We start from the raw sequence: 25,583 nt of genomic DNA, 5'->3' as shown, positions 1-25,583 counted from the left end.
CTGTGTTTGCAGTCTGCTCCTACCTCCTGGGCCAGGTCAGGTGACAAGGCCAGAGTCAGCCCCAGCTGGAGAACTCAGAACAAAGCCTATGTAGGCTTTGAAAGGGGAGAGTAAGTGGTTGGCTGGAGGTTGATAGTGTGAATAAATCAAGCTGGTAATTGGGCAGAGGCTGATCAGAAGCTTTAGAGTGAGCAAAATGGTTGGACTCAGAGCAGGCAGAATTAACTATATTCCACTGAGTAAAAGAAATTCATATACCAGGTTCTATCCCTTATGTTCCTCCCATTTGACATTTGGTTGTTCCCTATTCCCATTCCACACAAGCTTTGGGGAGAGGACAGGACTTAAAGTTGCCTGTTCCCAAGAGGTGGTCCCTAAACCCAAGCTCAAATTATTGACTTGTGATCCCAATTATGGACTTAACTATTTAACAAGTAAAGATGATTTTAAATATTGTTTTATAGTTATTACTAAAGTAAATTTTAAATTTGCAGTCTTTAGCGGGCTTTGTTTTCTGTTTGTTTTGCTATTGTGTTGGGAAACAAGTACTCAGTAACTAGGTGTTTCTGGAAAAGTACATACCTTTCGTTTTGTTTCATTTGGAAATGGCAAATTTAATAAAGAAAACTGAAGAATCAGGAAAAAGAAGAAAATATCCTGGGCGTAATAAATCATCTAACGCAATCAACTCTTTAAGAAAAAAAATTTAAAACATGTTTATATCCGAATATAGGTTATTTTGGATTTATTTTATTTATTTATTTTTTTGAGACAGGGTCTTGCTCTGTCTCCCAGGCTGGAGTGCAGTGGCCCAATCATGGCTCCCTGTAGTCTCGACCTCCTGGGCTCAGGTGATCCTTCCCACCTCAGCTTTCTGAGTAGCTGGGACTACAGGCACACGCCACCAAAGCTGGCGAATTTTTAAATTATTTGTAGAAAGGGAGTTTCGCCCGTTGCCTAGGCTGGTCTTAAACTCCCGAGTTCAAGCGTTCCTCCTGCCTCGGCCTCCCAAAGTGCTGGGATTACAGGCATGTGCTACCGTGCCCAGCTAGGTAATTGGATTTTTTAAATTAAAAAAAAAATTAGAAATTTTATATTGAAATTTAGGCATTAGAATGCTAGAGATTAAAGTTAAAGCAGGTGTTTAACGGACTGCCAGGGGCTGCATGCCCTTTGGGAAACACAGTTATCGGAAATGATACTGTAGTAGTGCAATAGTAGTGCAGTAGTAGTAGTAGCCGCAGTAATGACTATTATCTATAAATGTTTGCTACGTGCCAGGCTCTGTGCTAAGAGAGCTTTGCAAACACTACTACAGCATGAAGTAGGCACTATTATGGCCATTTTACTGATGAGGAAATTGAGGTGAAGAGATTAAATAATTTTATCCAACGTTACACAGAACCATTCCAGAGCACGAGTCATAAACACATCTTTCCCTTCTTGGAAATGAAATTATTAATAAAAAACGTGGTGCAAATTGGAAGGAGGACGGTGGTGGTAGATTATCACAAAGTTAAGTTGGTAGGTGGTTGCTGGGTCAGGGTGGGAGAACAAAGGCAGTTGTAGTAAAAAAGAAAAAGAAAAATTAAAGGCATATAAAGATAAAGGCTTGTTGAGGAACAATTTGCATAAACTGATTTTGTCCTTAGACCCTATTCACTTCTCCCTCACCAGTCACTTTGCAACTGTGGAGCATAATATTCTGAGGGTCCCCTGCACATAATAACCAAGGACTCGATCCTTTTCATAGCATACAAGATAAAAAGAAGAATCAGGCTGCAAAGAGAGAAGCACTGAAGGAAAGAATATCTCAGTTTGAAAGAAGGGCAAGTCCAGGGTGCATGTGAGGAACAAATGCATGGACGCGGTGAAGCGCCACTTCTTAATTTCTACTTAAACAAAATTCAATTAAAAATTACTGGGAGGAGGCTACGTCCTGAATTAAACTCAGCATTCCGCATCTTTGAGGTGGTGGAATGACTGAGAGGAGGGGGTCTGTCTAGCCGCATCCAAATATTCCTGAGACAGAGGGAGATCCTGCATTTATTGCAATGTATCTTCCTTGGTCGCATCTGATAGAGGGGTTCTGTGGGTTGAGCAGAAAGGGGCTCGAGTGGAGGGGAGGCACTCTGCATAGAAGGAAAGTAGAGACATCTGGCAGAACCAGGCGCTCCAAGAATAAACAATCAAAGCAGCCCGCAATGGTTCCAAAAAGCTACCCCTCACCGAACCTGGCGTGCCTGTCGCCGCTTGCCCCGCTCCCGGCGCTCATTGGCTCCCAGTCCTGACGTCAGATCCGTAGCCTCTCACCTATTGGGCCAGCCAGAACCTGAGGCGGAGTGCCGCAGCGAGGGCCTGGAGACAGCCGAGATCCGCCTTCAAGGAGGGCTGGGGGTGGGGCTAGAGGAGGGGCTGGGGGCGGGTTTTCCGAGGAGCAGGAGGCCATGGAGGCTGCGCGGAGGCAACGCAGGCTGCTAGGGAGCGCGCGCCCGGCTTTGAATGAGCGGGGCTGGGAGTGAACGGGCGGAGCGCGAGCTCGAGGAAGAGACAGGCAGCGCGCGTGAGCGCGCCTTGTGTGCGCGCGCACGGCCCGCGGCAGCTCGGAGCCTCCGCCGGGCGGGCGGGGAGGGGGAGGGGCAGGTGAGTGTGTGCGGTTCGCGCGTGCCTGGGAGGGGCTTTCCTCTCCCAACCCCCATCCCGACCCCAGCCCTAGCCTCTGGGGCATCGTCTGCCCTTCGCCGTGGGCCCTCCGCCTCTTTGCGCACTTCCCGCCCTCCCACCTTCCTCTTCGCCTTTCCACCCGACCTCCCCCGACGCCTGACCGCTGCTCTTGGGTACTGTTTCCGGGTCAAGGTGACCTCTGGGGTGAAGAAACTGCGACTGGGAGCGGGACCCAGGCGTGCGGCATTCGCCATGCTCCGCTCACGCGTGGGAGACTGGCCTGCGGGGTACCGGCCCGGAAAGCACCCAGCCTCCAAAGCCGCCTTCCTCAGGAAAATTTCCGTGACCTTACTGCCCTCCGTCTACAGGCCTTGTACCTCTCCAGGCCGATTTTTCCACAATTTAAATCCCAGTCCACCTGGTATCCAGCTGCAGCAACTTAGAGCGTTTCACGTCACGCCGGGCGCCAGGCGTCGGCTTGTATAACCTGAAAACGCTCCTGTTTTTTCTCATCTGTGCAGTGGGTATGATTTTTTTTTCATCAGCCAATTTCACGTGGGTAATCTGAAATGAAACCACTTAAGTTATGAAACTCTTTCCTTTTGAGTTATTCAGGAGACCTTACTCCGCCTTCGGAACCGCCCCAGTGGTGTCACATATTTGAGGGCCTGACTCTCGGTTGCCAGACATGGCACAGAATGTTCGATTTTAGCTCTCACACTCCGCTTCTGTTTCCTCTTCTCTTACGGGCCGCTGCTCAAACCTTTATCAAATTTAAGTGAGTTCAGGTAAATTTTATTTTGTGAGCTTTGTGATATTTTCTAACCCACTTCAGAGACTTACAGTTTGAGGATATTCTGGACCGTACTAGGTCATACGGTTTTTCAAATTTTGGTATGACAAGATTCGGAAATAGAGTTTTAGAAATACAGCACTTGTTTAGTGTGTACCGACATAGATTTTGGCTTGTTTTATGAATTGTGATATATTGAGGCTACTTGAAAGGACCTCTAGCAGTTTACCGAGAATTTCAACAAGAAAAGATACAATACATTTGATCTATCAGTTTCTAATGTAGCATTCTTTTTTTTTAATTGTAGGAAAAAATTTTTCAGTTAACATGGCAGAGCTCTCATTCCTGTTGATTTTCTAGAGATGTCATTTCTTCAAAAAGCCTTAATGAGGATACATTGCCTCATAGTTTTGAATCTCATTCTGACATACCTCAAATTTTTGTCTTTGTAATTTTTAAGGAAATTTAATGTTAAGATTAGATTATATTAACACTGTTCCGTTCTAGAAAGTGTTTTAAAGCAGCCAAAGTGTAAAGTAGCCTACGATACTTATCAACTTGATGATCTAGAGGGCATTTCAAAAATCGCACTGAGGCAATGTGCACACAATTAAAAGGTTTCTTAAGTAGGGTATGATGTGGGGAGAGCCTTGGGCTTTCGGGTCAGTCTCTTTAAATCCTGGATGAGTGAATCTAAGTCTGTCAGCCTCATTTATTAAACAGGAGTAGTGAAAAACCTACCTGTTTTGATTGTCCTGAGGATTCCAGTGAGGTGATCGAACATTGTCTTGAACGTTCAAGTGCTCAAGGAATGTTAATTTCCTTCCGTTCAGCAAATATTTGAGTACCTACTATGTGCCCGACTTTGACAAACCTATAAATACCAGAATAAGCAAGACTGATTGGTGGACATCCTGCCTCCTTAGTTTCTTGCATTCCTTAGGAACAAGTTTATGGGCAAGCTCAAGACAATTGGGAGTGAACGCAGAGTTTCCCTGTGCGGAGTTGGTAGTATTTCCCAGCCTCCAAATCCAAAGTAGCGACTGAAACATAGTAAGTGCTAATATATATTCATTTAGATGAATCGGAACATTAAGTAAATACACGTCTCAAAGGATGTTCCTGCCTGCCAGTCAGTGTAACTGAGAAAATCGAAGTGTGACTTGATCGCGTTTTCCCTATTTTACTGCAACTGGTTGGAAAATTTATCTTGGAAGTGGTAATATCACTGAATTATTAAGAATAGTCATTGTTCATGAGATGTTCTTGACTTTTGAATTAAACAGACCAAGGTTTGAATGGAGTCAGTGGATGTGCTAACTCTGTGTTTAGTTCTGTGAAACAAGGACAGTAATATCTATCTCATAAGATGGCTTTTTGAGTCAAGTGAGTTAACATTTCGATAGTGCTTGGTCCATAGTAGACAGTCAGTGAGTATCAGTTCTCCTCTTTAATCACAAAAGAAAATTTTCCACAGAATGAGGATATTCTTGATTGCTAGGGAGAGAATTCTATCCTGTAATCACTAAAAAACCCAGTTTCTATTTTTTATTGGAAAAAAAAATCAACCTTTACATTTTACCTCAAGTTTGCATTGAAGTCATTCAAGTTGGCGAATATTTATTAAACAATGACACTAACAATATTTGGAAAGGTGATGGCTGTGGTTACCAGGGCTCTATATGAAATTTATTCTCAACTTTTATTCATATATATCCTAAAACTGACAGTCCCAAATGGTAAATGTCATCTTTTTTCTTCACAACATACTGATAAGTATCTCCTTGATTCTATTTCCTTCCCCGCCAAGTACCACACGTTCTATAGTCTCTTTTCTGGCTTTTTTTTTCTTATAATTTTTCAGAAAATTTAGGCTAATTTTCATTTGAGAAAGTTTTCTTTTGGTTGAGAGTTTTGTTCTTGACAAATAAGCTTTAAATGAAGCAATCATTCACCATCGTAATTTTTCAGATCTTTCTAGTCATAATGAAGCAATCAAACTTTTCTTCAACTATTACTTTGCAAATGGTAACTGAAGGTACCAAATGAATAAAACACTCTAGAGAAGGGTTGTACAGGGCAAAGTAAGGTATAGAAATAACCATAATACAAAATAAAAAATGTTGTTTCTCGGGAAGAATAAAATACCAAAATTAAGAAGACTTTACAGTAGTCCAGCAAGAGGTAATAAAGGCTTATGCTAGATAGATTACAGTGGAAATAAGAAAGAATATGGGCAGTACTGGGAAATTGAATAGGGTCTTTTTGGCAATTAGGTATAAGGAGAGAGAAAGGAGGAGTCAGCATTGTTGCATGATTTGAACCCGAGTAAACCACCAGTTGGGATGTTTTTGACAGAAGTATTTAAATTACTGGAGTAAAATTTTTTTAATATTCTGTTTCTTTTTTTTTTTTTTTTTTTTTTTTTTACAGTCACTGTCTTTTCATCCTGTCAATTAGTAGGCCACTTCCAGGTTAGGCATTCAGTAAATCGTTCAGCTCATATGGAGAGACCATATGTACAAGGTACTGACGCATTGCTGAAGGTACATTTGGGAGGCCCTGTCTTTGTACCTTAATTGTCTCAAGCCCTTCTGACCCTAGAAATTGAGAAAAGATAGGGCATATTTTGCCTTGCGCCGGCGCGGAGGAGAACTGGTTTCCAGTTTTGGAGCTATTAAGTTAAAAGCTGCTATTCAAATTACAGTCTTTATTTAATTATTTTAGGTTCATTTTTTTTTTTTTTTTTTTTGGAGATGGAGTCCTGCTGTGTCACCAGGCTGAAGTGCAGTGACTCAATCTTGGCTCACTGCAACTTCCGTGTCCCGCATTTAAGCTATTCTCCTGCCTCACCCTTCAAATACAAGTCTTTATGTGGCTATATGCTTTTCTTTATCTTGGGTAAATTACAAGGAGTAGAACGGCTGGGTCATATGGTAGATGTCTGTCAAACTTTGTAAGAAACTGCCAAACTCTTTTTCAAAGTGGTTGTACATTTTACTTTCCCACTACTAAAGTATGAGAGTGCCAGTTGTTCCAAATCCTTGCCAGTACTTGCTATGGTCATTATTGACCCATTATTTTTAGTTTGAATCATCCCAGTAGGTATGTAATAATTTCTCACTGTGGCTTTAATTTTCATTTTTCTAATGATTAAAGATGCTGACCATCATTTAATATACTTATTTACCATTGTATATGTTCTTTTTCTTTTTTTTTTTTGAGACGGAGCTCGGTCTGTCGCCCAGGCTGGAGCAGTGGCACAATCTCCGCTCACTTCAAGTTCCGCCTCCTGGGCTTATGCCATTCTGTTGCCTCACCACACCTGGCTAATTTTTTGTATTTTTAGTAGAGACAGGGTTTCACTGTGTTCGCCAGGATGTTCTTGTTCTCCTGACCTTGTGATCCTCCCGCCTTGGCCTCCCAAAGTGCTGGGATTACGGGTGTAGCCACGGCGCCCAGCCAGGTATATATTTTTTGATGAAACGTGTAGTTAGACCTTTTGCTCATTTTTACGTTGAGTTTTTTTAAAATTATTTTTTAATTTTGAGAGGTTCTTAGATATTCTGGGTTTAAGTCCGTTATCAGACATATGCTTTGCAAGGATTTTTCTCTCAGTCTGTGACTTGTCTTTTGTTCCATTAATAGTGTTTTGACTTGTAGTTTTTAATTTTGATAAAGTCTCATTTGCCAATCTTTTATTTTATGGATTGTGCTTTTGTTGTACTACCTAAAAATCTTTGCCTGACCCAGGGTCAACAAGTTTTTTTTTTGCAAATTTTGTAGTTTCAGACTACATTTAGGTCTATGATCTATTTTTAATTACTTGTAACTGGTGCCAGATATATATTGAAGGTTTTTGTTTTGATTTTTTCCATGTGGATATCCAGTTTAACCAGTACTTTTTTTTTTCTTAATAGCTGTTCTTTTCTTTCTGAATTAACCTTTGCATCTTTATCAAATTACAGTTGTTTGTATGTATGTGGGTCTATTCTTGTACTTTCCATTGATCTATTTATGTATTTTGATTCTAATACTATACATTTTTTATTACTGAAGCTTTATTACGAGTCTTGAAACCAGATAGTGCTAGCAGTTTTACCTTGTTCTTTTTCAGTGTTGTTTTGGCTATTATATACGTTCTTTACATTTCCATATGGATTTTAGAAATTAGCTTGTCAAGTTTTACAGAAAAAACCTGCCGAGATTTTGGTTGAGATTGCATGGAATCTATAACTCATTTTGGGAAATGTTGATATCTTAATAAAAGTCTTTTTAAATTAATATAGGCCTTTTAAATGTCTCAGCAATATTTGATAGTTTTCAGTAATCAAGTCCTTAATTAGATTTGTCCTCAAATATCATATTTTTTATGCCTATGTAAATGTTTTTTTAACATTTCAATTTCTTACTAATTGTTGTTAACGTATAGAAATACAATTAATTGTACATCCTGTTGAATTTTCCACGTAGAGTAGCACACTTTTATTTCTTCTTTCCATTCTGGATGCCTTTTATTTCTTTTCTATTTTTTTCTTTTTTTTTTTTGCTGGATTGCATTGGCCAGAACTTCCACTATGATGTTGACTAAAAGTAGAAAAAGCAGACATGCTTGTGTTATTCATGATCGTGGGGAGAAACTATCGAATTTGTTTTACCGTTAAGTCTTATATTACTGTAGTTTTTTCATAGACGTTCTTGATCAAGTTGAGAAAGTTCCCTTATACTTTGCAGCAATTTTTTTTTTTCTTTAACAGGAATGGATGTTGAGTTTTGTCAAAGGCTTTTTCTGTCTCTATTGGGATGTTTATATGGTTGTTCGTTTTAGTTTGCTAATACAGTGAATGACATTTGATTTTTAAATGTTAAACCAATCCAGCATTTCCAAACTAAGCACCAATTTTTCACGCTGTTGTATCCATTTATATATTGTTGGATTTAATTTACTAATATTTGGCTAAAGAGATTTGTGTCTAGATTAATAGAATATTAATAGTTTTCTTTTCTGGTAATATCTTTGGATTAGTATCAGTGTAATACTGGCCTCAAATAATGAGTTGGGAAAATAGTCCTTCTTCAGTGTTTTGGCAGTTTGTATAGAATGGATATTATTCCTTCCTAAATGTTTTGTAGAATTTACCAGTGAAGCCATCTGTGCCTGGGAAATTTTTATAACTACAAATTTAATTTCTTTAATAGATATACAGATTTTCAGGTTGTTCTTATGCTTTAGTAATTTGTGTCTTTCAGAGTTGTTGTCCATTTTATCTCAGTTGTCAAGTAAATACAGGAACAAAGGTAAACGTAATGGTTCTTCAGTATCCTTTTAATATCTGCAGAATCTAATCATGTCATCTGTCTTGTTTATGATATTGGCAAAATTCTGTTATTAAGGACACATGTTTTAGATTGTTATGTACTTTTTATTAATTGACCCCTTTATCACTGTGAAATGACCACTTTTATATCTGGTAATGTTCTTTTTGCTATAGTCTGTCTAGCACTGAAATAGTTGCTTCAACTTTCTTTTGATTAGTGCTAGCATAGTATATTTTCTCCTATCCTTTTACTTTTAACCTATTTGTGTCTTTTTATTTAAAATGCGTTTCTCATTGGCAGCATGGAGGGGGGCTGTCTTCCTTTCTTATCCAATCTAACAATCTCTGCCTTTCAATTGAAATGCTACACAATTTGCATTTAATGAGATTATTGATATGGTTAGATTTACCTCTGTCATCATACTTGTTTTTGACTTGTCCCATATGTTATTTGTTCTCTTTTCTTTGTTTCCTGCTGCCTTTTCAGTTGAGTGGTTTTTAATCTCCCTTCTTGTCTTATTGGTTGTGACCAGCCCTTACGCCTCAGAATATATGATTTAATGGACTTACTAGAGGTAGTCCTAGGTATTGGCATTTCTTTAATAGATTCCCAGATTTGTGAACCACTGGACTAAATGAGCTCCATGGTAACTTTCAACTTACTAGCTATGTGACTTTGATCAAGTTATGTGACCTCTCTTAATTCAATTTCCTCATCTATAAAATGGATATAAGGAAACATATTCATCTGCAAGTTAAAATATTAAAATATTTTAAATAGTATTATGTTCAGGTGGCTCAAACTTCAAAAGGTACACAGATATTTAATATATACTATTTTATACTTTTGATTTTTTGAATTGTAAATTTTTGTATTAATAGATTTAGGTAAAATTATTTTCAAAAACTCAAAATGAAGGATTTTATCCTTACAACCACTGAAAACTCAAAATCTGGTTTTGAATTGTTAATATGATTTAAATTATAATTTTAAAATTTACTGTGTTATAGTTTCTAGAGAAAAGTAAAACTATCTTAGATTTTCTTAGTGCGTAATAGGTCTCTTCAGGACAGGAGTATGACTTTTGAAATCAATTTACTGCATTTTTTGTTTTGTGCCTCTTCCACAGGTTTTGATTCCCACCATGGCCATCACCCAGTTTCGGTTATTTAAATTTTGTACCTGCCTAGCAACAGTATTCTCATTCCTAAAGAGATTAATATGCAGGTAAGTTTTATGTTCAAACTGACCTGTGTATCTCCTCGCTGGTTTTGGATACCTTCAAAACTTAAAATTTTGTGGACGGACAGGTTATATTTAAGTTGAATATCTTGATTGCAGTATTTATTCATTTAATTCCTAGTCATTTTAAATACTTTTCTCTACTTCAGATCTAGAAAATAGAGGTTCAGTTGTTTTTGTTCATTCAAATTCTTATACTTTCCACTAAAATAATATGCTTAATACTATTTAGGAATAGACAGACCAACTTTCGTTGTTATAATCATCGCAGAACTTTGATGTATTTGTTTCATTATAGGAATGTTTTAAAGTTGTTAGGTGAAATTTGGAATAGGTATTTCTGCCTATACTACAGTAGTGTTGTTTTTATATTTAAAAAAAAATTATTTTGTCTGTTTAAGTAACATTCCAGAATATGCTAGTCAAGGGCAGGTAAGTCATTTGCTTTAGGACATCATCTGTAGACTTCAGTTCCTTCTGTTTTGTCACAGGATCATACCCAAGAGCTATGATTTCTAAAATGTGTGCTGAGGCACCTCAGGGCTTTACATGAAATTCACAGGGATGCCATAGAATATTTTAAATTTTCCAGTGAAACATAGTGATAGCATCTGTTGAATACCTCAACTCAAAGTAGTTCACATTTGCAACATTAAATCCTGCAGTATTTTTTTATGATGGTATTCTTCAATGTTTGAGATAGTTTTTGTTTACTTATATTTTTGGTGACATCTCGTTGCAGAGCCAGGATTTTAGGTTGTAATTAAAAGCAAGTACTGCACCAAAATTAATGTAGAACTGAAAACAAGAAGGATGGTCTCCAGTTTTATTCTAAGGCATAAGAAGCTGTGGAGTGTTCAACAGGCACACACATTTCATTAATAAGTACAGTGATTGTGGTTATTTAAGAATAAATAGAAATATTACGTTTTCTTTAAATGTATATTTTTTACAATGGCTACTAAGCAGTTAGGACATACTTAAGATTTTTGGTTGTAACTACCTTATTCGGTGGAATTGTTAGGTGTTTCTGTGGCCTAAGGATACTGGGAAAAAGTTACATACACACTAAGGGAGGGTATAGTAAAAAAGGAAATGGATAGCAATCAGCTCTTTATATATATATAGAGAGAGAGACATGATTTAGAGGTTGCACACAACAATTTTTGCACTGCCTGCTTTCCAGAGCTTAGTCATATGGCCCCCTAGCTGCAAGGAAGGATAGGAACTGCAGTCTCTGGCTAACTGACCATTTGATAGCTGCTAAAACTCTGAGACTTAAGTGCCATTGAATTTATTGCTACAAGTAGAGTGGTCTGAGATTTAAAAAAAAAAAGTCCAAGGTATTGCAAGAGACAAGTGGGTGAAATGATCATCCAGAGATGATCACTTGAGCAGAAGTCAAGAAAGAAATGGAAAATTTAGGTGGTTGACTTGAAATCACCCAAGAGGACAGGATTTGGGAAGTAGAAAAAGGAGTGACCTAAGTGTTTAAATGACCAGAGAATGAGGAAGAGGATGGCCAGAAATTCACCAGGTAAAGCAACATTAAAAATGGGTATTAATTGCCAGAAGACAGGAAGTTAAAATAAGAAGCATTGTGTCAACAGTGGTGATGAAATATAGATGTTTTCTTTTTGCACTACTATTTTTTAAAATTTAAATAGATTACTTTTAGGATAAGAAATTTTCTTGATGTAAAAAATATTAAGGACATTCGTGTTGTAAATGTATACATATTTAGAATTGATTGTATGTTCAATTTTAAAGAAAACTGACCATATGTTAGGATAAGTTTCTCTTTGGTGTCTGAAGGAACCTTAGACCATGTATTTTAAAATACCAGGCTTGGCCAGGCGTGGTAGCTCATGTCTGTAATCCCAGGGCCTTGGGAGGCCGAGGTGGGAGGATAGCTTGAGGCTAGGAGTTCAAGACCAGCCTGGGCAACACAGCAGAACCCCATCTCTACTGAAAGGAAAAACAGGCTTATGTCATAAATTTCATATTACTTTTTTATATTACTTTTCTATTCAGCCTTAAACAAATATAGCTTTGAATCTGTAATAAAAATAGCTGACTTTATCAGTTAGTTCTTATTGATGCTTTATAGATTATTTGAAGTGAAGTAAATGACTCATCGTCTCTATTACCTGCCATTTTTTGTATGTTTTGCGATGTAGCAGGCACACACTGTCTAGGGGTTTTAAATATGTCAGTTAATTAAATTCAAACAACCCTGCAAAAGTGGGTTTGAATACCTGCATTTTATAGATGAGGCTGTTGAGGCTGAGAAGTAGATAATTCTAACTAGACATAATAGAAGTAACATTGAAAACTGTGGTTTACAGATCCCACAGACCATGTTCTTAACAACTGAGTTATAGTACGTCCTGTTTAATGTGGTACTTCTACTAATCCTTAAAACTAAATTACCGTTTGGTTCAAACCAGTGATTTTTAAACTTCTTAATAGTTAATCTTGTCAAGAAACCCCATGTATAAAACATAAAAGCCAAGCCACCCTGTTTAAAACAGCAAAGGTGGCCCAGAACTTCACCCACAGAACCCATAGCACTCCAAGGAGCATGCTCTGAAAGCATCTTGCATTTTTGTTTTTGACTTTATATTCCTCTTGAGTTTGTTTATAATTCGGAGCCTTAAGCCAAAAAGCAGTTGCGTTGTTCTGTTTCTGTCCAAGATTTAAAAAACATTCACAAGATGTCTGATTTATGACTTTTTTTACCATAAATTAATGAGTAACTGTTAATTATTAAAATCAATAATTATAAAATTGAGAAAGATCTTGTTTTATAAGCCTTAAATTACCAGATACATAGTGCTTTTACTTTGCTTGTTTTGGTAGTTCTTGAAATAAATTATTTCATTTTTGTTTCAGATCTGGCAGAGGACGGAAATTAAGTGGAGATCAAATAACTTTGCCAACTACAGTTGATTATTCATCAGTTCCTAAGCAGGTAGGTTTTTCTTTGTTCTTTTGTTTTGTTTTGTTTTGTTTTGAAAATTAAGTGTCCTAGAACAATATATTAATAGAAATTACTTTGATTTTTGTTGTGTTGTTAAATTTACCTGGTCTGAAAATTCTATTTGGTTCTTCATTTTATCTTGTTTCTTTGTTGACATTTTCTATTTTGTTTTCATTGGTTTCAAGTGTTTGCTATTGCTTGTTGGAGCATTTTTATAATAGCTATTGTAAAGCCTTAGAGAATTCCAACGTATCATTTTGGTGTTGGTATCTGTTGATTAACTTACCTTGCAAATTAAGATTTATTGATTTTTATGTGCTGAATAATTCTGGGTTGTTTCATGAACATTTTGAATACTATGCTTTGAGACTTTGTCTTATTTAAATCATGTGGAGAAGCTTGGTATTTTTTATCAGATGATCAATCTGGTTAGGCTTAGGTGAAAATGTCCAGTCCTTCTATGGGTTATAGTTTTAATGTCAGTTCAGTTTTCAGAGCATTTGCTTTTGTTTTACTTTGTTTTTTGTTTTTTAATGGACATAATAGAATAAAATAGAACATAATATATCAGAATGTCTTGTATTTTTTCAACTTTTGATCAAGTTTTGATCTGCGATATAAAATGTATATTTTCCTGTGGGTCAAAAAAGTGTGAAACCAGTGTTTTTGTAAAGCCCATTTTTCTAATAAATCATCAATGAAATGTTCATTAAGTTGCCCCTTTGTGGCTGATACTGTTGATCAATTAAATTTAGACAGATGTTGAAGAGTGGACTTCCTGGGATGAAGATGCACCCACCAGTGTAAAGATCGAAGGAGGGAATGGGAGTGTGGCAACACAACAAAATTCTTTGGAACAACTGGAACCTGACTATTTTAAGGACATGACACCAACTATTAGGAAAACTCAGAAAGTATGTTAAGATTTATGCTTTTGGAGATTAAACTACTTTTTAGATTCCTATAGTTAAAATTAGATTATACAATTCACATTTATTAGAAAGCCTATTTCTAAGTATCTATTGTTTGTTTTCTGTCGTGTTAAGTAAGAATTTTATATGTTCAAATGACCTGGACATAGTTCTAGTAAGTTGTACCCCAAGTCTTTTAAAATTATATTTATACATGTATCGAAATCCTGCTATATGTCAGATTCTAGACTCCAGTCTCTGCCATGGAGACTAAGGTGAATTGGATAAGAGTTCTAACAAGTTCATACTTTAGTAATATCTACAAACTGATAAGTGGATTTTATTGTTTGTAACCATTATAAAACTGATGCAGGACTCTAAGAACTTAAGAATAATTGTGAGTTTGTATTAGTCATCTATACATTATCTCATTTATCTCTTTTGAATTGAATATGGAAGATCATTTAGAGATTCAGGGAATTACTGGAAAAAGCAGAATGCTTGAGTATTTTCCTTTTCATTTATCAAAATACTACATGTACTTTTTTCAAATCAAAAAATGTAGAAGAACTTATAATGAAAAGTTAGACTTCTGACCTATCACTCTTCTTAGCCAGTTCTACTTCCAAGAAGCAGCCACTCAATAATTTTCTGTTTGGATTTCTTCAAGTGTTTGTCACCATATCTATCTATAATATGATTATATTTCCATTTTTTGTTTACCAGTAACAGACATTGTCCACTACATTCATATTATGGTAAATGAAGATTTATTTATTTCCCTCTCCTTTATTCCAGTCTACCTCACTAGTCACTCTGCTATATCAGAAAAACACACTTAAAGCTCGCTTTCCTGTTCAAACATAGAAAATATTATCATATATGTATATATATTTACACACACACACTTTATAAAAATTAGGACATTATTTCACAATTTATAATGCAGTTGTTCCTCACCTTTCTCTCAGCTGATTTCAGCTGTACATTTATATTTACATTGTCTAGGTTGATAACATTTACATTCTTTTTTGTTGAGTTGTCCAAATTTCTCAATGCTAAAACACATTAAATTGTGTATTTTTTAAGGATTCTTTGAGTTTCTTAGTAGATGAATACCTTGTATTGTGGAAGTATACTGCTGCTCTCCGTAGGAAGCTAGTATATTACACTGTAGTGCCTTATTAAATTAATTAGAGTGGAAATGCTTTGAATAAGGCTACCAACATATCATGTAAGTGTATTTTGATGCTACTGGCCTGAATGAGTTAATGTATTCATAGGTATCTCACATGCTGGGAGAGTTGTTTATACTATTGGCAGGATATGATACCTGTTCTTATTTAATACAGTAACTAAAAGTGATTGATTATATTTTGGGGTCTGGGGAAAGTAGGAGAGGAAGAAAGAAAATGAGACTGTATTAATTTTTAAAAGTGAAATACAATTTTTCTTAGTATGTAACTGATTTGTACAACAATTGCCTGGGAAATTGATACTTACAGACTTTTTTTAGTTTTACGTTGTAAATTTTAAAAGAAATATTTTAAGTAATTACAAAATGTTTTGGTTGTCTATTCTTATGTAGTGATTTGTAAAATATCCCTGTAATTCTTTTTCAATTAATCTTCCAGATTGTTATTAAGAAGAGAGAACCATTGAATTTTGGCATCCCAGATGGGAGCACAGGTTTTTCTAGTAGATTAGCAGCTACACAAGATCTGCCTTTTATTCATCAGTCTGTAAGTATGTTAATGGTTCTAGGGAAAGGTTTCATTTTGTTTCTGTTTTCTTTAAAGCAGAGGAATAAAATCTAATTGAGTTTAACATAGTATTTATGTTTTTGTAACTTTGAAACAGGTTTAGCAGTTCGAGAGAGGTTAATCTGGAGTTTTACCAATCCTAACCTTTTATGAGATTGTAAATTACATTAGATACTAAGATCCAGGTCTCATTGTACACGTGAAAGATAGAGACACAATGTTATTTAAAAATATAAACATCAGAGAGATTACCCTTAAAATGAGAGATTAACCCTAATGGTAGATTATTTTAAAGTGAGTTGTGAATTGTTTTCTTCACATAGTGTATTTTCATTCAAAGTATGACTTAATTTTAAATGGTTTGACTTAAATGAAACTTTTGAAGGAAAATTTTGAAAGAAGTAGACAGCTGAGGTTCTCAACCTTGGGAGCATATCAAAATCAGCTTTGGAAGTTTTTTAAAAGCACAGATGTCCAGACCCCTACCTACCTAAGCTTTAAGCATGCTTTGATTGATTGATTATATTATCCATTGTTGTGTAACAACTCCAAATTCAGTTCAGTGACTTGAAATAATAACAAATACTAATGTCACAGTTTCTGTGAATTGGGAATCCAGATGACTAAACTGGGTGGTTCTAACTCAGAATTTCTCATGAGTTTGCAGACAAGTCATTGGGTTGGGTCTTCAATTATCTGAAGGCTTGACTGTGGTCGAAGGATTCATTTCAAAGACAGCTCACTTCTACACCTGACAAATTAATGCTGTTTGCACAAAGCCTCAGTTCCTTGCTGTGCACCTCTCCAAGGAGCTGCTTGAATTTCTTTATGACGTAACTGCTGATTTTCCCAGTAAGTGATAAGAGAGTGAGAGCACTTGCTCATGGGTGAGGGTGACACCACAATGCCTTTTTGTGATGTGGTTTTATAAGTGATACACTGTCACTTCCACGTTATTTCATTAGAAGCCACTAAATCCAGCCCACACGCAAGCCTCCACCTCTTGAAGGAAGGAATGTCTAAGAAGTTGTGGACGTGTTTTTAAACTACATTTGTCTGTCAATCTATGTATTTTATTTATTTGTGTAAACTGCATAGTTGCTTCTGAGGCCCCTCTCCCCAGGTGACCCAAGTATATGTATGTTTTTAATTCATTGAGTAAAAACATTGTTTTACTAAAGCCAGACCCTGTGGCATTAAAGGGTCTTTGCCTCAGAAAAATGCATTCTAGTAGGGAAGACATAATATTAAATAAATGATCACACATATCAATGTAATTACAAACTTTGATAATTCCTATGCAGTTACATGATGCTGTGAACATACACCATAGATACTTAGCTGAATAACATAGCATTATAATGTTTAATTTTTTATTTTATAGATCTCAAAATTAAACTTTATTCATATATGTTTGATCCATATTGGTGAAATGCTTTAATCCTACCCGCTGAATTAGCAATATTTGCCACGTATATGATATTATAATACTATCATAGCTCATTGTAAAGTTGTAAATATACAACTACTTACAGAGTTGAGAAGGGGTAAGTAGGGTAGATGAAGAATGTCTCCACTGCTGTTTCCACATATTTTCCTCCCAAGCAGACAGAATAAAGGGGCATTGCATAGGAGAGGATGGTAACCTATTGGACTTTGTTTTCTATACCAAAAATATCTTACCATTCATTCTACAAATTAGATTCTTCTTTTAAACTATACATTTTATTTTTTTCTAGAATTCACCATTCATATTGTTGTGAGAGTTCTTTTATACTAAAGATAAATGTCATGTTTTATACTTTTTTAGTTTGTTCAATTGGTTTGGATATTTTTGTTGGGCAGGTGTATTTAGTTTTATGTAGACAGATCTATCAATGGTTTTCTCCCTTTTCTTTTACTAAGGCCATCTCTACTAAAGGATCAGATACCACCCTTTTAATGGTCTCTATAGTTTCACTTTTAAAAAAATCTAAATATTTTATCTACTCTAACAGTCAAATACTTACTTTAGTGGAAGAATAGATGATATGAATGGGAAGTTTACAAATAAGAAATAGACATAACCTAATTTGAAGAAAAGCTTGATCTTATTAGTGCTCAAAGTAGGCCCAGTGAGGTGGTACATGCCTGTAATCTCAGCACTTCAGGAGGCCAAGGTGGGCAGGTCACATGAGCTCAGGAGTTCGAGACCAGCCTGGGCAACATGGCAAAATCCCCCCTCTACCAAACTAAAAAAGTTAGCTGGGTGTGGTGGTGCGGGCCTATAGTCCCAGCTACTTGGGAGGGGCTGGGGTAAGAGGATTGCTTGAGCCCAAGAGGTGGAGGCTGCAGTGAGCTGTGATCACACCACTGCACTCCAGCCTAGGTGACAGAGTGAGACCCTGTCTCAAACAAAACAAAGTAAAATAACAAGATACAATTTTAAATCTTGTCAAATTAGTAAAGAGAAAAGAAAGCAATTGAGTGCAGTGGCTCACACTTGTAATCCCAGCAATTTGGGAGGTTGAGGCAGGAGGATCACTTGAGGTCAGGAGTTCAAGATCAACTTGAGCAACATAGCTAGACCTCATTTCTAAAAAAAGTAAAAAACAATTAGCCAGGTGTGGTGGCATGTGTCTGCAGTCCCAGCTACTAGGGCAACTGAGGTGGGAGGATCCCTTGAGCCCGGGAGTTTGAAGCTGTCGTGAGCCATGATCACACCATGTACTCCAACCTGGGCAGCAAAGTGAAATGCTGATTCCTAAAAAAAAAAAAAACAAAGTAGGGGAGAAGAAAAGGCAAGATTTCTACCTGCTGCAGTCAAGAGGATAGCTTGGTACTTTTCAAAGCTGTCATTTGCACTTTCAGTAGCTTTAAAAATGCTCCTTTCAGAAATGTATATTAAACAATTAGAAATATTTTAATAATTTTTAACAGAGTATGGTATTACATATATTGTCAGAAGAAGAAAGCTCAAAACATTCTATTTCATTTTTAGGGATAAGTATTTAAAACAATATGCTATTAAATAAATCTGTTCACAGATTGGTACCAGTTATTTTACACACAGTCACTTCCAAACCTACCTAAATAGTCCAGCATGACCATTTTCATTAGTTATTGAAAGAAAACAGTGAACTTTTGGAGGTCTGCCTTGGGAAATAGAGGTAGGGACCAGGAGATGATACCAGGAAAGAAAGACTGGGAAAAGGAAGCATGGCATAGAAGTATTTCAGTAAAGATACATTTTGCATGATTTATCATTTTTGCCTAGGATTGACACAGTAAGTGCCAATAAAAAATCTCCGGTAAGTTACATATGCTTAAATGAAGATGACTGTGCTAGTTTTTACATTTCAGCTTGCAGTTCTTTTCAGCACAGATTAGTCCAGTCAAGGATTTCTGATTCAGTCTGGGATCAGTCAATTTCTTGTCACTCTATGCCCAGCTCCCTCATCTTACTGAGAAGAGAAAGAAACCAAAGAAATGTTCTGTTCTTGTTCATTTCAAAATAAAGTACAGCAAAGAAGAAAATTTAAGAGAGTATCCCATAAAACATAAAATAAAGAAGAAAGCTGGACTTGCCTAGGAGCATCGAAAGTCATACATCAGTTCTAGGCAAGCCAAAAGCAAAATCATTTGTGCCTTGAATAGGACAGGGTAAGGAAGCTGAAAAGACACAGCAGAATGACAGGTTCTAAGTTACGTGTTAAAAGATACTCTTTTGATGGCTATGTGGAAAAGGATGACTTTTACTCTCTTAATTTTGTTTTACTTTTCATTGTAGTCTGAATTAGGTGACTTAGATACCTGGCAAGAAAATACCAATGCATGGGAAGAAGAAGAAGATGCAGCCTGGCAAGCAGAAGAAGTTCTGAGGTATTTGAGTGGCATTTATATTGCAACCTGAGTAGAAGAACTAGATTTCTTCCCTCTTGTGTTTCAAGTCAAGGGAGCCTATTCTGCCAAATATTATATTTTTCTTCATTTGAGCCTTAGATAATATGGAGTTTTTTTGGTTTTTTTTTTTTTTTGTATTTCAGACTGCAGATACTATTTTATATGATTAAAACCTCACAGAAACCAAGAATTTTAAGCACTGTAGGAACAAAATAACTTTATTAATGGCAAATGAAATGTTATGTATACATGTATATAAAAAGTTTTTTATATATATGGTTATATACATATGATACATATCATATTACAAGCTTGATATTCCTCTAGATCAGAAGTTACAACTTTATTTCCATTTCCTCATGATCTAGCATAGTGCCCAGCACTGCTCATTTGAATGAAAATAACTTACGTGACACTGTACGTTTGTACATATATCTTAAATGATGTCCGTGAAAGCCCTATATGTTAGATGAACTACCCATTCTACAAAAAATACTATTCTGGAAGTTCTAAAGTTCATTTTTATTGGTTGTTCTTTTTTGTGTGTGAGCAGCAAACATATTTCTTAGTACTGCTACGTTAGGTCAAAGAGTAAAGAGAAAATTTATCTTAAGGGAGAGCTAGTGACTGATTACTGATTTTTAAAAATCAGATATTTAAATGCATCTAAATAATTTATACATTTTTAAAATTGTATAGTAAGATACAGCAATATAATTTTTTTATTTTAAAATTTAGATTGTTTTTACCATAGGAATAGCAAGCAAATTATTCTTTATCTGACTCTCAACAAAAAAACTGATTTCATTTTTGTATTTTCCTTTCTTGGCTTTGTCAATAAATTACAGTTACATTGAACAACCAGCAGAGGGTGCAGCTAAATAACTGGGAATTTTGTTTGAAGTTTTTGGGTTTTTTTCCTTTGAAATATATCAAGTCTTTTTTTGTTTGTTTGTTTTTTTGCTGGTTAGGGGATGTCACATTTCAAAATTCAGTCAGGAAAATTGTGAGAGTTTTTAAAATTTAGTTCTTATTTAGTCAGTATAGCTTATCTTTTATAAAGGGAATATTTTTTAAATTGTGAAGTATAACACTTAGGATATTGCATGGATCATCAAAAAAGACAAATCATCTCTTTAAAATTCAGTGTTATTTTAAAAAGTAAATAATAAATACAGATGTCTGAGTATTTTAAGACATTTTGGGGATTCTAGCAATTATTAGTGCCATTAACTGCAAAGACAAAGGAAGGGGGCTGTCCTTTTTAAATACAGTAATCTCACTGTACAGTTCATGCCATGAGTTCACAAGTATCTTAACATTGTACAAAAACCTTTTCTTTTTCATTAAATGCCTCTTAACCCCTAACAAAACAAGACAAATGAAAAAAATGTACTTAAAAACTTAATGTTTTACCCTTTAAGGACAGCTTGGGAGAGTGAGATTGTTAATCTGTAATAGACATGCTTCATGCTGCAAGTACATAGGGAGAGCCAAAGAGAAATGGAGGCTTCCGTACATTGTTACTGCCCCTGAATAGACACTGAGCATTTTAAAAATGTATCCACATTCCATATCTTCCAACTCTGAGCTTTTTTCCTATTGCCACTATAAAATACTGCCAGTACTGTGATCAGTATTGCTAAGAATGATGATTCTGGTACTTTAATAATTCCCAGCATGCATCTGGATAGGTAAAATGTATTGTCTGCAGCTATCTCTTACATTGTCTCTTTTACATTTTAGTTTTTGATACAGAAAGTACAGATTTGATACTTTCCAAAATGCTTGGGACCAGAAGTGTTTCAGATTTTGAAATTTTTGAGACCTTAGAATATTTGTGTTCTACTACTGGTTCATCATCTCAAATATGAAAATCTAAAATCTGAAATGCTCCAGTGACAATTTCCTTTGAGCATCAGGTCGGCCCTCAAAAAATTTCAGATTTTGGAGCATTTCAGATTTTGGATTTTTATATTTGAGATGCTCAGCCCTTATATTATTTTAGCTAGTAACCAGGTCAAAACTTTGTTATCTCACTTGTTTATAGTGAGATAACTAGCCAGCCCTTTATAGTTTTTTCCTTACCTTCCTTTTTTCTTCTGGTTTGATATTTTTAGTTCAGATTATTAGTTTTCTTGAACATGAGCAGAGTGATGAAAAATATATTTTTTAAAACTATTCTTCAGAAATTGATAACAAAAGTCAAAATGTTGCCAAAAATAGTTTCTTTACTTTCTTGAATTTTGGTCATCCATAACTCTGCCTACTCCTGTTTATGATTGAGAACTGTACATACTTTTCACTCGCTGTAGTCAGTATTGATCTCCCCCAGACATAGATAATCCACTTTGAATTTTTCTGCATATAACCTAATGTTGCCTATTCCATGCCCAATTGTGACCTGTAGCTTCCTGCCTCAACGCTGCATACTTGAATGATTTTCTCACACCCTAACCCTTCAGATCCAGGACCAGCGTATGTTCACTCCGCTCTCTCCTGTTTCATCATCCCACTCCTACCTCCACTCCCTACATAAACCAATCAATAAAGATAGAGAGAGTGAGTCTGGGTCAGTGGAGTTATGGAAAGAATAAGGAAGGGGTATGTGTTTCACAAAGTATAATTAGTAAATACCTACCTCTCTTTTTAAAAAAAAAAAAAGTTTTAAGTTCAGGGTTACATGTGCAGGATGTGCAGGTTTGTTACATAGGTAAACGTGTCAAGGGGGTTTGTCATATGGATTATTTCATCAGCCAGGTATTAAACCTAATATCCATTATTTTTCCTGATCCTCTCCCTCTGTCTAACCTCCTCCCTTCTGGTAGGTCCCAGTATGCATTGTTCTCTATACATTCATGTGTTCTCATAATTTAGCGCCCACTTATAAGTGAGAACATGCAGTATTTGATTAAATACCCACCACTCTTCTCTTTGGTAGAGTTAGTCACATGTTAATCTTGAAATTTATTTCTAGATTCTAGGTGGAAGGGATATCTTAAGTTTCCATTTTCTTTTTGGAGCATGTGTTCTGTTCAGCTGTGTTCATCATTCTCTTTAAAAACTGGCTGTTTATAACTACTATATTAACAGGAGATTATCAAGCTCAATATCAAGCTTTTCTGAATGGTATCCCCAGAAAAAGATGTGGTTCAGTGGAAGTACTGTTTTACGAAATGGAGATAATCTGAATAAGAAGTGTCAGAAGATGTGGGTTCTTACCCCTGTACTTAATCCTATGACTTCGGGCCAGTCACGTAGCCTTTATGCCTCATTTTACTTATTTGTAAAATAGAGATAATATTTCTTCTACTTCACAAGTCATGTTCTAAGGACTAAGAGAAATCCTGTTTTTGAAAATATTTGGAATTTTCAAGTTAGAAGATTTCAAGACTTTCAACATTTTATTTGATGGTGATAAAAGGCACTGCTATTTATTTCTAGAATTTATTTGCCATTTTACCTGTGTAGTATTTTCTAAAAGTAAAAATATAAGTATATTTCTTTGCAGACAGCAGAAACTAGCAGACAGAGAAAAGAGAGCAGCCGAACAACAAAGGAAGAAAATGGAAAAGGAAGCACAACGGCTAATGAAGAAGGAACAAAATAAAATTGGTGTGAAACTTTCATAACACATGTTCTTCACATTTTATCATGCCAGTAGGAGAAATCTCAGCTCCACAACTCTAGCAACATTTGTATGGATTTAAGAGTATTTTAAGAATACACACTGCTTGATTTTAATACATTGATCAAGCCATCCAGGACACTAGAATTCTCCCAAAGTACCTTGAACTCTTAGTGATTGAGACTCAAAAAAACAAAAAAGACTTGAGACAATGTTTTCTTCAACGTGCTCCAAATATAAGACATTTGTTTGCTATACAGAAAGTATCACAAATGGAATATATCAGTACCTCTCAAGCTAGTGTTTCTAGCTAAATAAATGGGTGTATATAATTTTATGGTGGAAAAGGTCTGTTATGATTTCCTTCAATGTGCATAATGATAAAATAAATAATTTTAATATTCTTTTGTTTCCATGGTTACCTGACCTAAATTAGATAAATTGTAGGGCTTTAGCTTTCTTATTTTTGTCAAAAGTTGGTGTTGACATACATTCTCTCTAATTTGAACTGGTATTGTTTACGTTTGATACAACATTAAGGAATTTGATGATTTTCATTTCATGAAAATGACATTAAATGCAATAATTTTATTTATCATAAACATTTTGTACATCATTGTTTTCTTTTGGATTGGTGTTGTAATGTCATACATGTAATGTATACCGCATGTATAAGCATTGAAAATCAACTAAAATGACATTTGTTTTACATTATAACTTGTGAGTTTTAAGAACTAGTATTAGTAGTTTTTTCCTTTCACTATAGATTTTAAGATGTTGTGGTATCTTTGAGTGCCTTAGTTCTTCCTCCATCCCAAAAGCCATTAATTTACAAATGCACAAAGCCATCAGGTCAAATATTTCAAAGCTTGTAGATGATTTCTGTATTAGCTTTAGATGTCCGACATTATGTAGGTTACCTGTGTTATTGGCTAGGATAACATTATTGATTCATTAAATCATAAAGGTAGGAATAATAATCTTTTATTTATGGTGTTGATTGGCTCCAAAATAGTCTTAAGGAAATAGTTAAATACTGTTGTTTATAGGGGAAAAGTAGACTTGATAGTTTAAAATCCCATTAACCTTTTCATCACAACTGAAATGCATCCAGCTTGATTTTCCTATCATTTTAGAATTTTAAAGATTTTACTAAGTTACTGCCTAGAATCAACACTATGTGAGATTTTAAAATGTCATAGATACTCTGCAGGCCAAACCTTGCTAATTTATTTTACTTAAAGTGATACTTTATAGAAAAATCATAAGTTATACAATGAGAGCCCTTTAAGCCCTTAGCCTAAGATTCCAGACTAAATGTGATTATAGAATAAGATGAAATTTAACTTTGATACAGAGTTTGTTATAGCCCCAAATTATATTTCTAGTTATTATATTCATTAGAATTTCTGCTAATAAACTCCCAACTTAAATAGAATTGGGCTCAAAAGTTTTAATAATGTATTATCTTCCTTCTTTGTATTTAGTTATTATGGGAATACAACATGGCTTGTCTAAATTTGGAGTTCATAAAGGATAACTTCCTTTAGCTCAATTACTTGTATTGCTTTTCCCCAGTAGCTGAAAAGTATTTAAGTTTGCTTTGGTCATGATTTTCATATGTTTGAGGTTTTTGTTGTTGTTGTTTGGCTTTTGGTTTTGGTTATTTAAAATAAAGATGTTAGAAATTATAGTTAGTATGATTAATTAGGAAGAAATAGATTTTTCTTGTGGAAAGAATAGATAACAATTCTGGAATTTATTTTATTTCTATTGATGTGTAAACTAAATTCCTGTATTAACTTGGGTATATTTTGGTCCCAAAAGTAGTCACTGAGTTAAATGCATATGATAAACAATTCGTGGTAGCATACTGTCTCCTTTAGCTACTAAATTTACGGTTTCTATTTTTTGTTTTATTGATTTCAATAAAGAATTGTCAGTTTTAGATCCTTATTAGAAGTAATAAGAAATACTGGTAGGCTTAGATAGAGTTAGTGACATTTTAGCCATTACCAAAATTGTACATTTCATGTACTGAGATAACAAGTAATCAAAGACACGTGAAACTTACCTTGTGTGTTTTTTTTTTTTTTAATGTAATTTCATGGTTTCTAGCCATTTCCTGTAGCATGTTTACTTGAGTTGATATTTTAGAACTGAAAATTTTAAATTCTGCATCCAAATTTCTCAGTTTTGACATGCACTGGCCTCTGGGTGATTATTTCTAGGTTGTTTCTTGATGAAGATTGATGACTGGGCAGAAGGTACCTAGAGAAACCAGCATCTAGATCGAGCTTCCAACACTACAAGCTACCACCATGGTGTAAACCTAACCATAGTCAGTGTTCCAAAAGCTTGAATTTTGTTGAGAATGGTATGTTTCCTAAAGGATGGT

General features: G+C 35.4%; 1 protein-coding gene across 8 annotated transcripts; it reads left to right on the top strand.

Annotated features, from left to right (window-relative positions):
• Positions 1-2,356: 2,356 nt before the first annotated feature.
• On the top strand, positions 2,357-24,623 carry EBAG9 (estrogen receptor binding site associated antigen 9). 8 transcript variants are annotated; one of them, XM_017891543.1, is made up of 9 exons: positions 2,729-3,188; positions 3,280-3,442; positions 8,708-8,755; positions 9,906-10,003; positions 12,914-12,992; positions 13,757-13,915; positions 15,547-15,654; positions 19,445-19,536; positions 23,069-23,787. In XM_017891543.1, the coding sequence occupies exons 4-9, from the start codon at positions 9,921-9,923 to the stop codon at positions 23,187-23,189; spliced, it is 642 nt and encodes a 213-aa protein (XP_017747032.1). In that variant the 5' UTR covers positions 2,729-3,188; positions 3,280-3,442; positions 8,708-8,755; positions 9,906-9,920; the 3' UTR covers positions 23,190-23,787. The 8 variants fall into 8 exon arrangements, with proteins under 8 accessions (XP_017747027.1, XP_017747026.1, XP_017747033.1 ...); XM_017891541.1 differs by having other exon boundaries at positions 3,280-3,452; XM_017891537.1 differs by lacking the exons at positions 2,729-3,188; positions 3,280-3,442 and adding an exon at positions 2,434-2,643.
• The last annotated feature ends 960 nt before the right edge of the window (positions 24,624-25,583 follow it).

The sequence above is a fragment of the Rhinopithecus bieti genome, unplaced genomic scaffold (assembly GCF_001698545.2).
Source record: "Rhinopithecus bieti isolate Rb0 unplaced genomic scaffold, ASM169854v2 scaffold_18921, whole genome shotgun sequence".
Classification (NCBI taxonomy): Eukaryota; Metazoa; Chordata; class Mammalia; order Primates; family Cercopithecidae; genus Rhinopithecus; species Rhinopithecus bieti.
This window is presented reverse-complemented; position numbering and strand designations above follow the sequence as displayed.

Bases quoted from the DNA above. Each gene is read 5' to 3' on its own strand.
- EBAG9 (XM_017891537.1), top strand. From the start codon at position 2,503: ATGAGCGGGGCTGGGAGTGAACGGGCGGAGCGCGAGCTCGAGGAAGAG. The intron at 12,993-13,756 runs GTAGGTTTTTCT...AATTAAATTTAG, and splicing joins ATTCATCAGTTCCTAAGCAG to ACAGATGTTGAAGAGTGGAC. The intron at 15,655-19,444 runs GTAAGTATGTTA...TTTTCATTGTAG, and splicing joins TGCCTTTTATTCATCAGTCT to TCTGAATTAGGTGACTTAGA.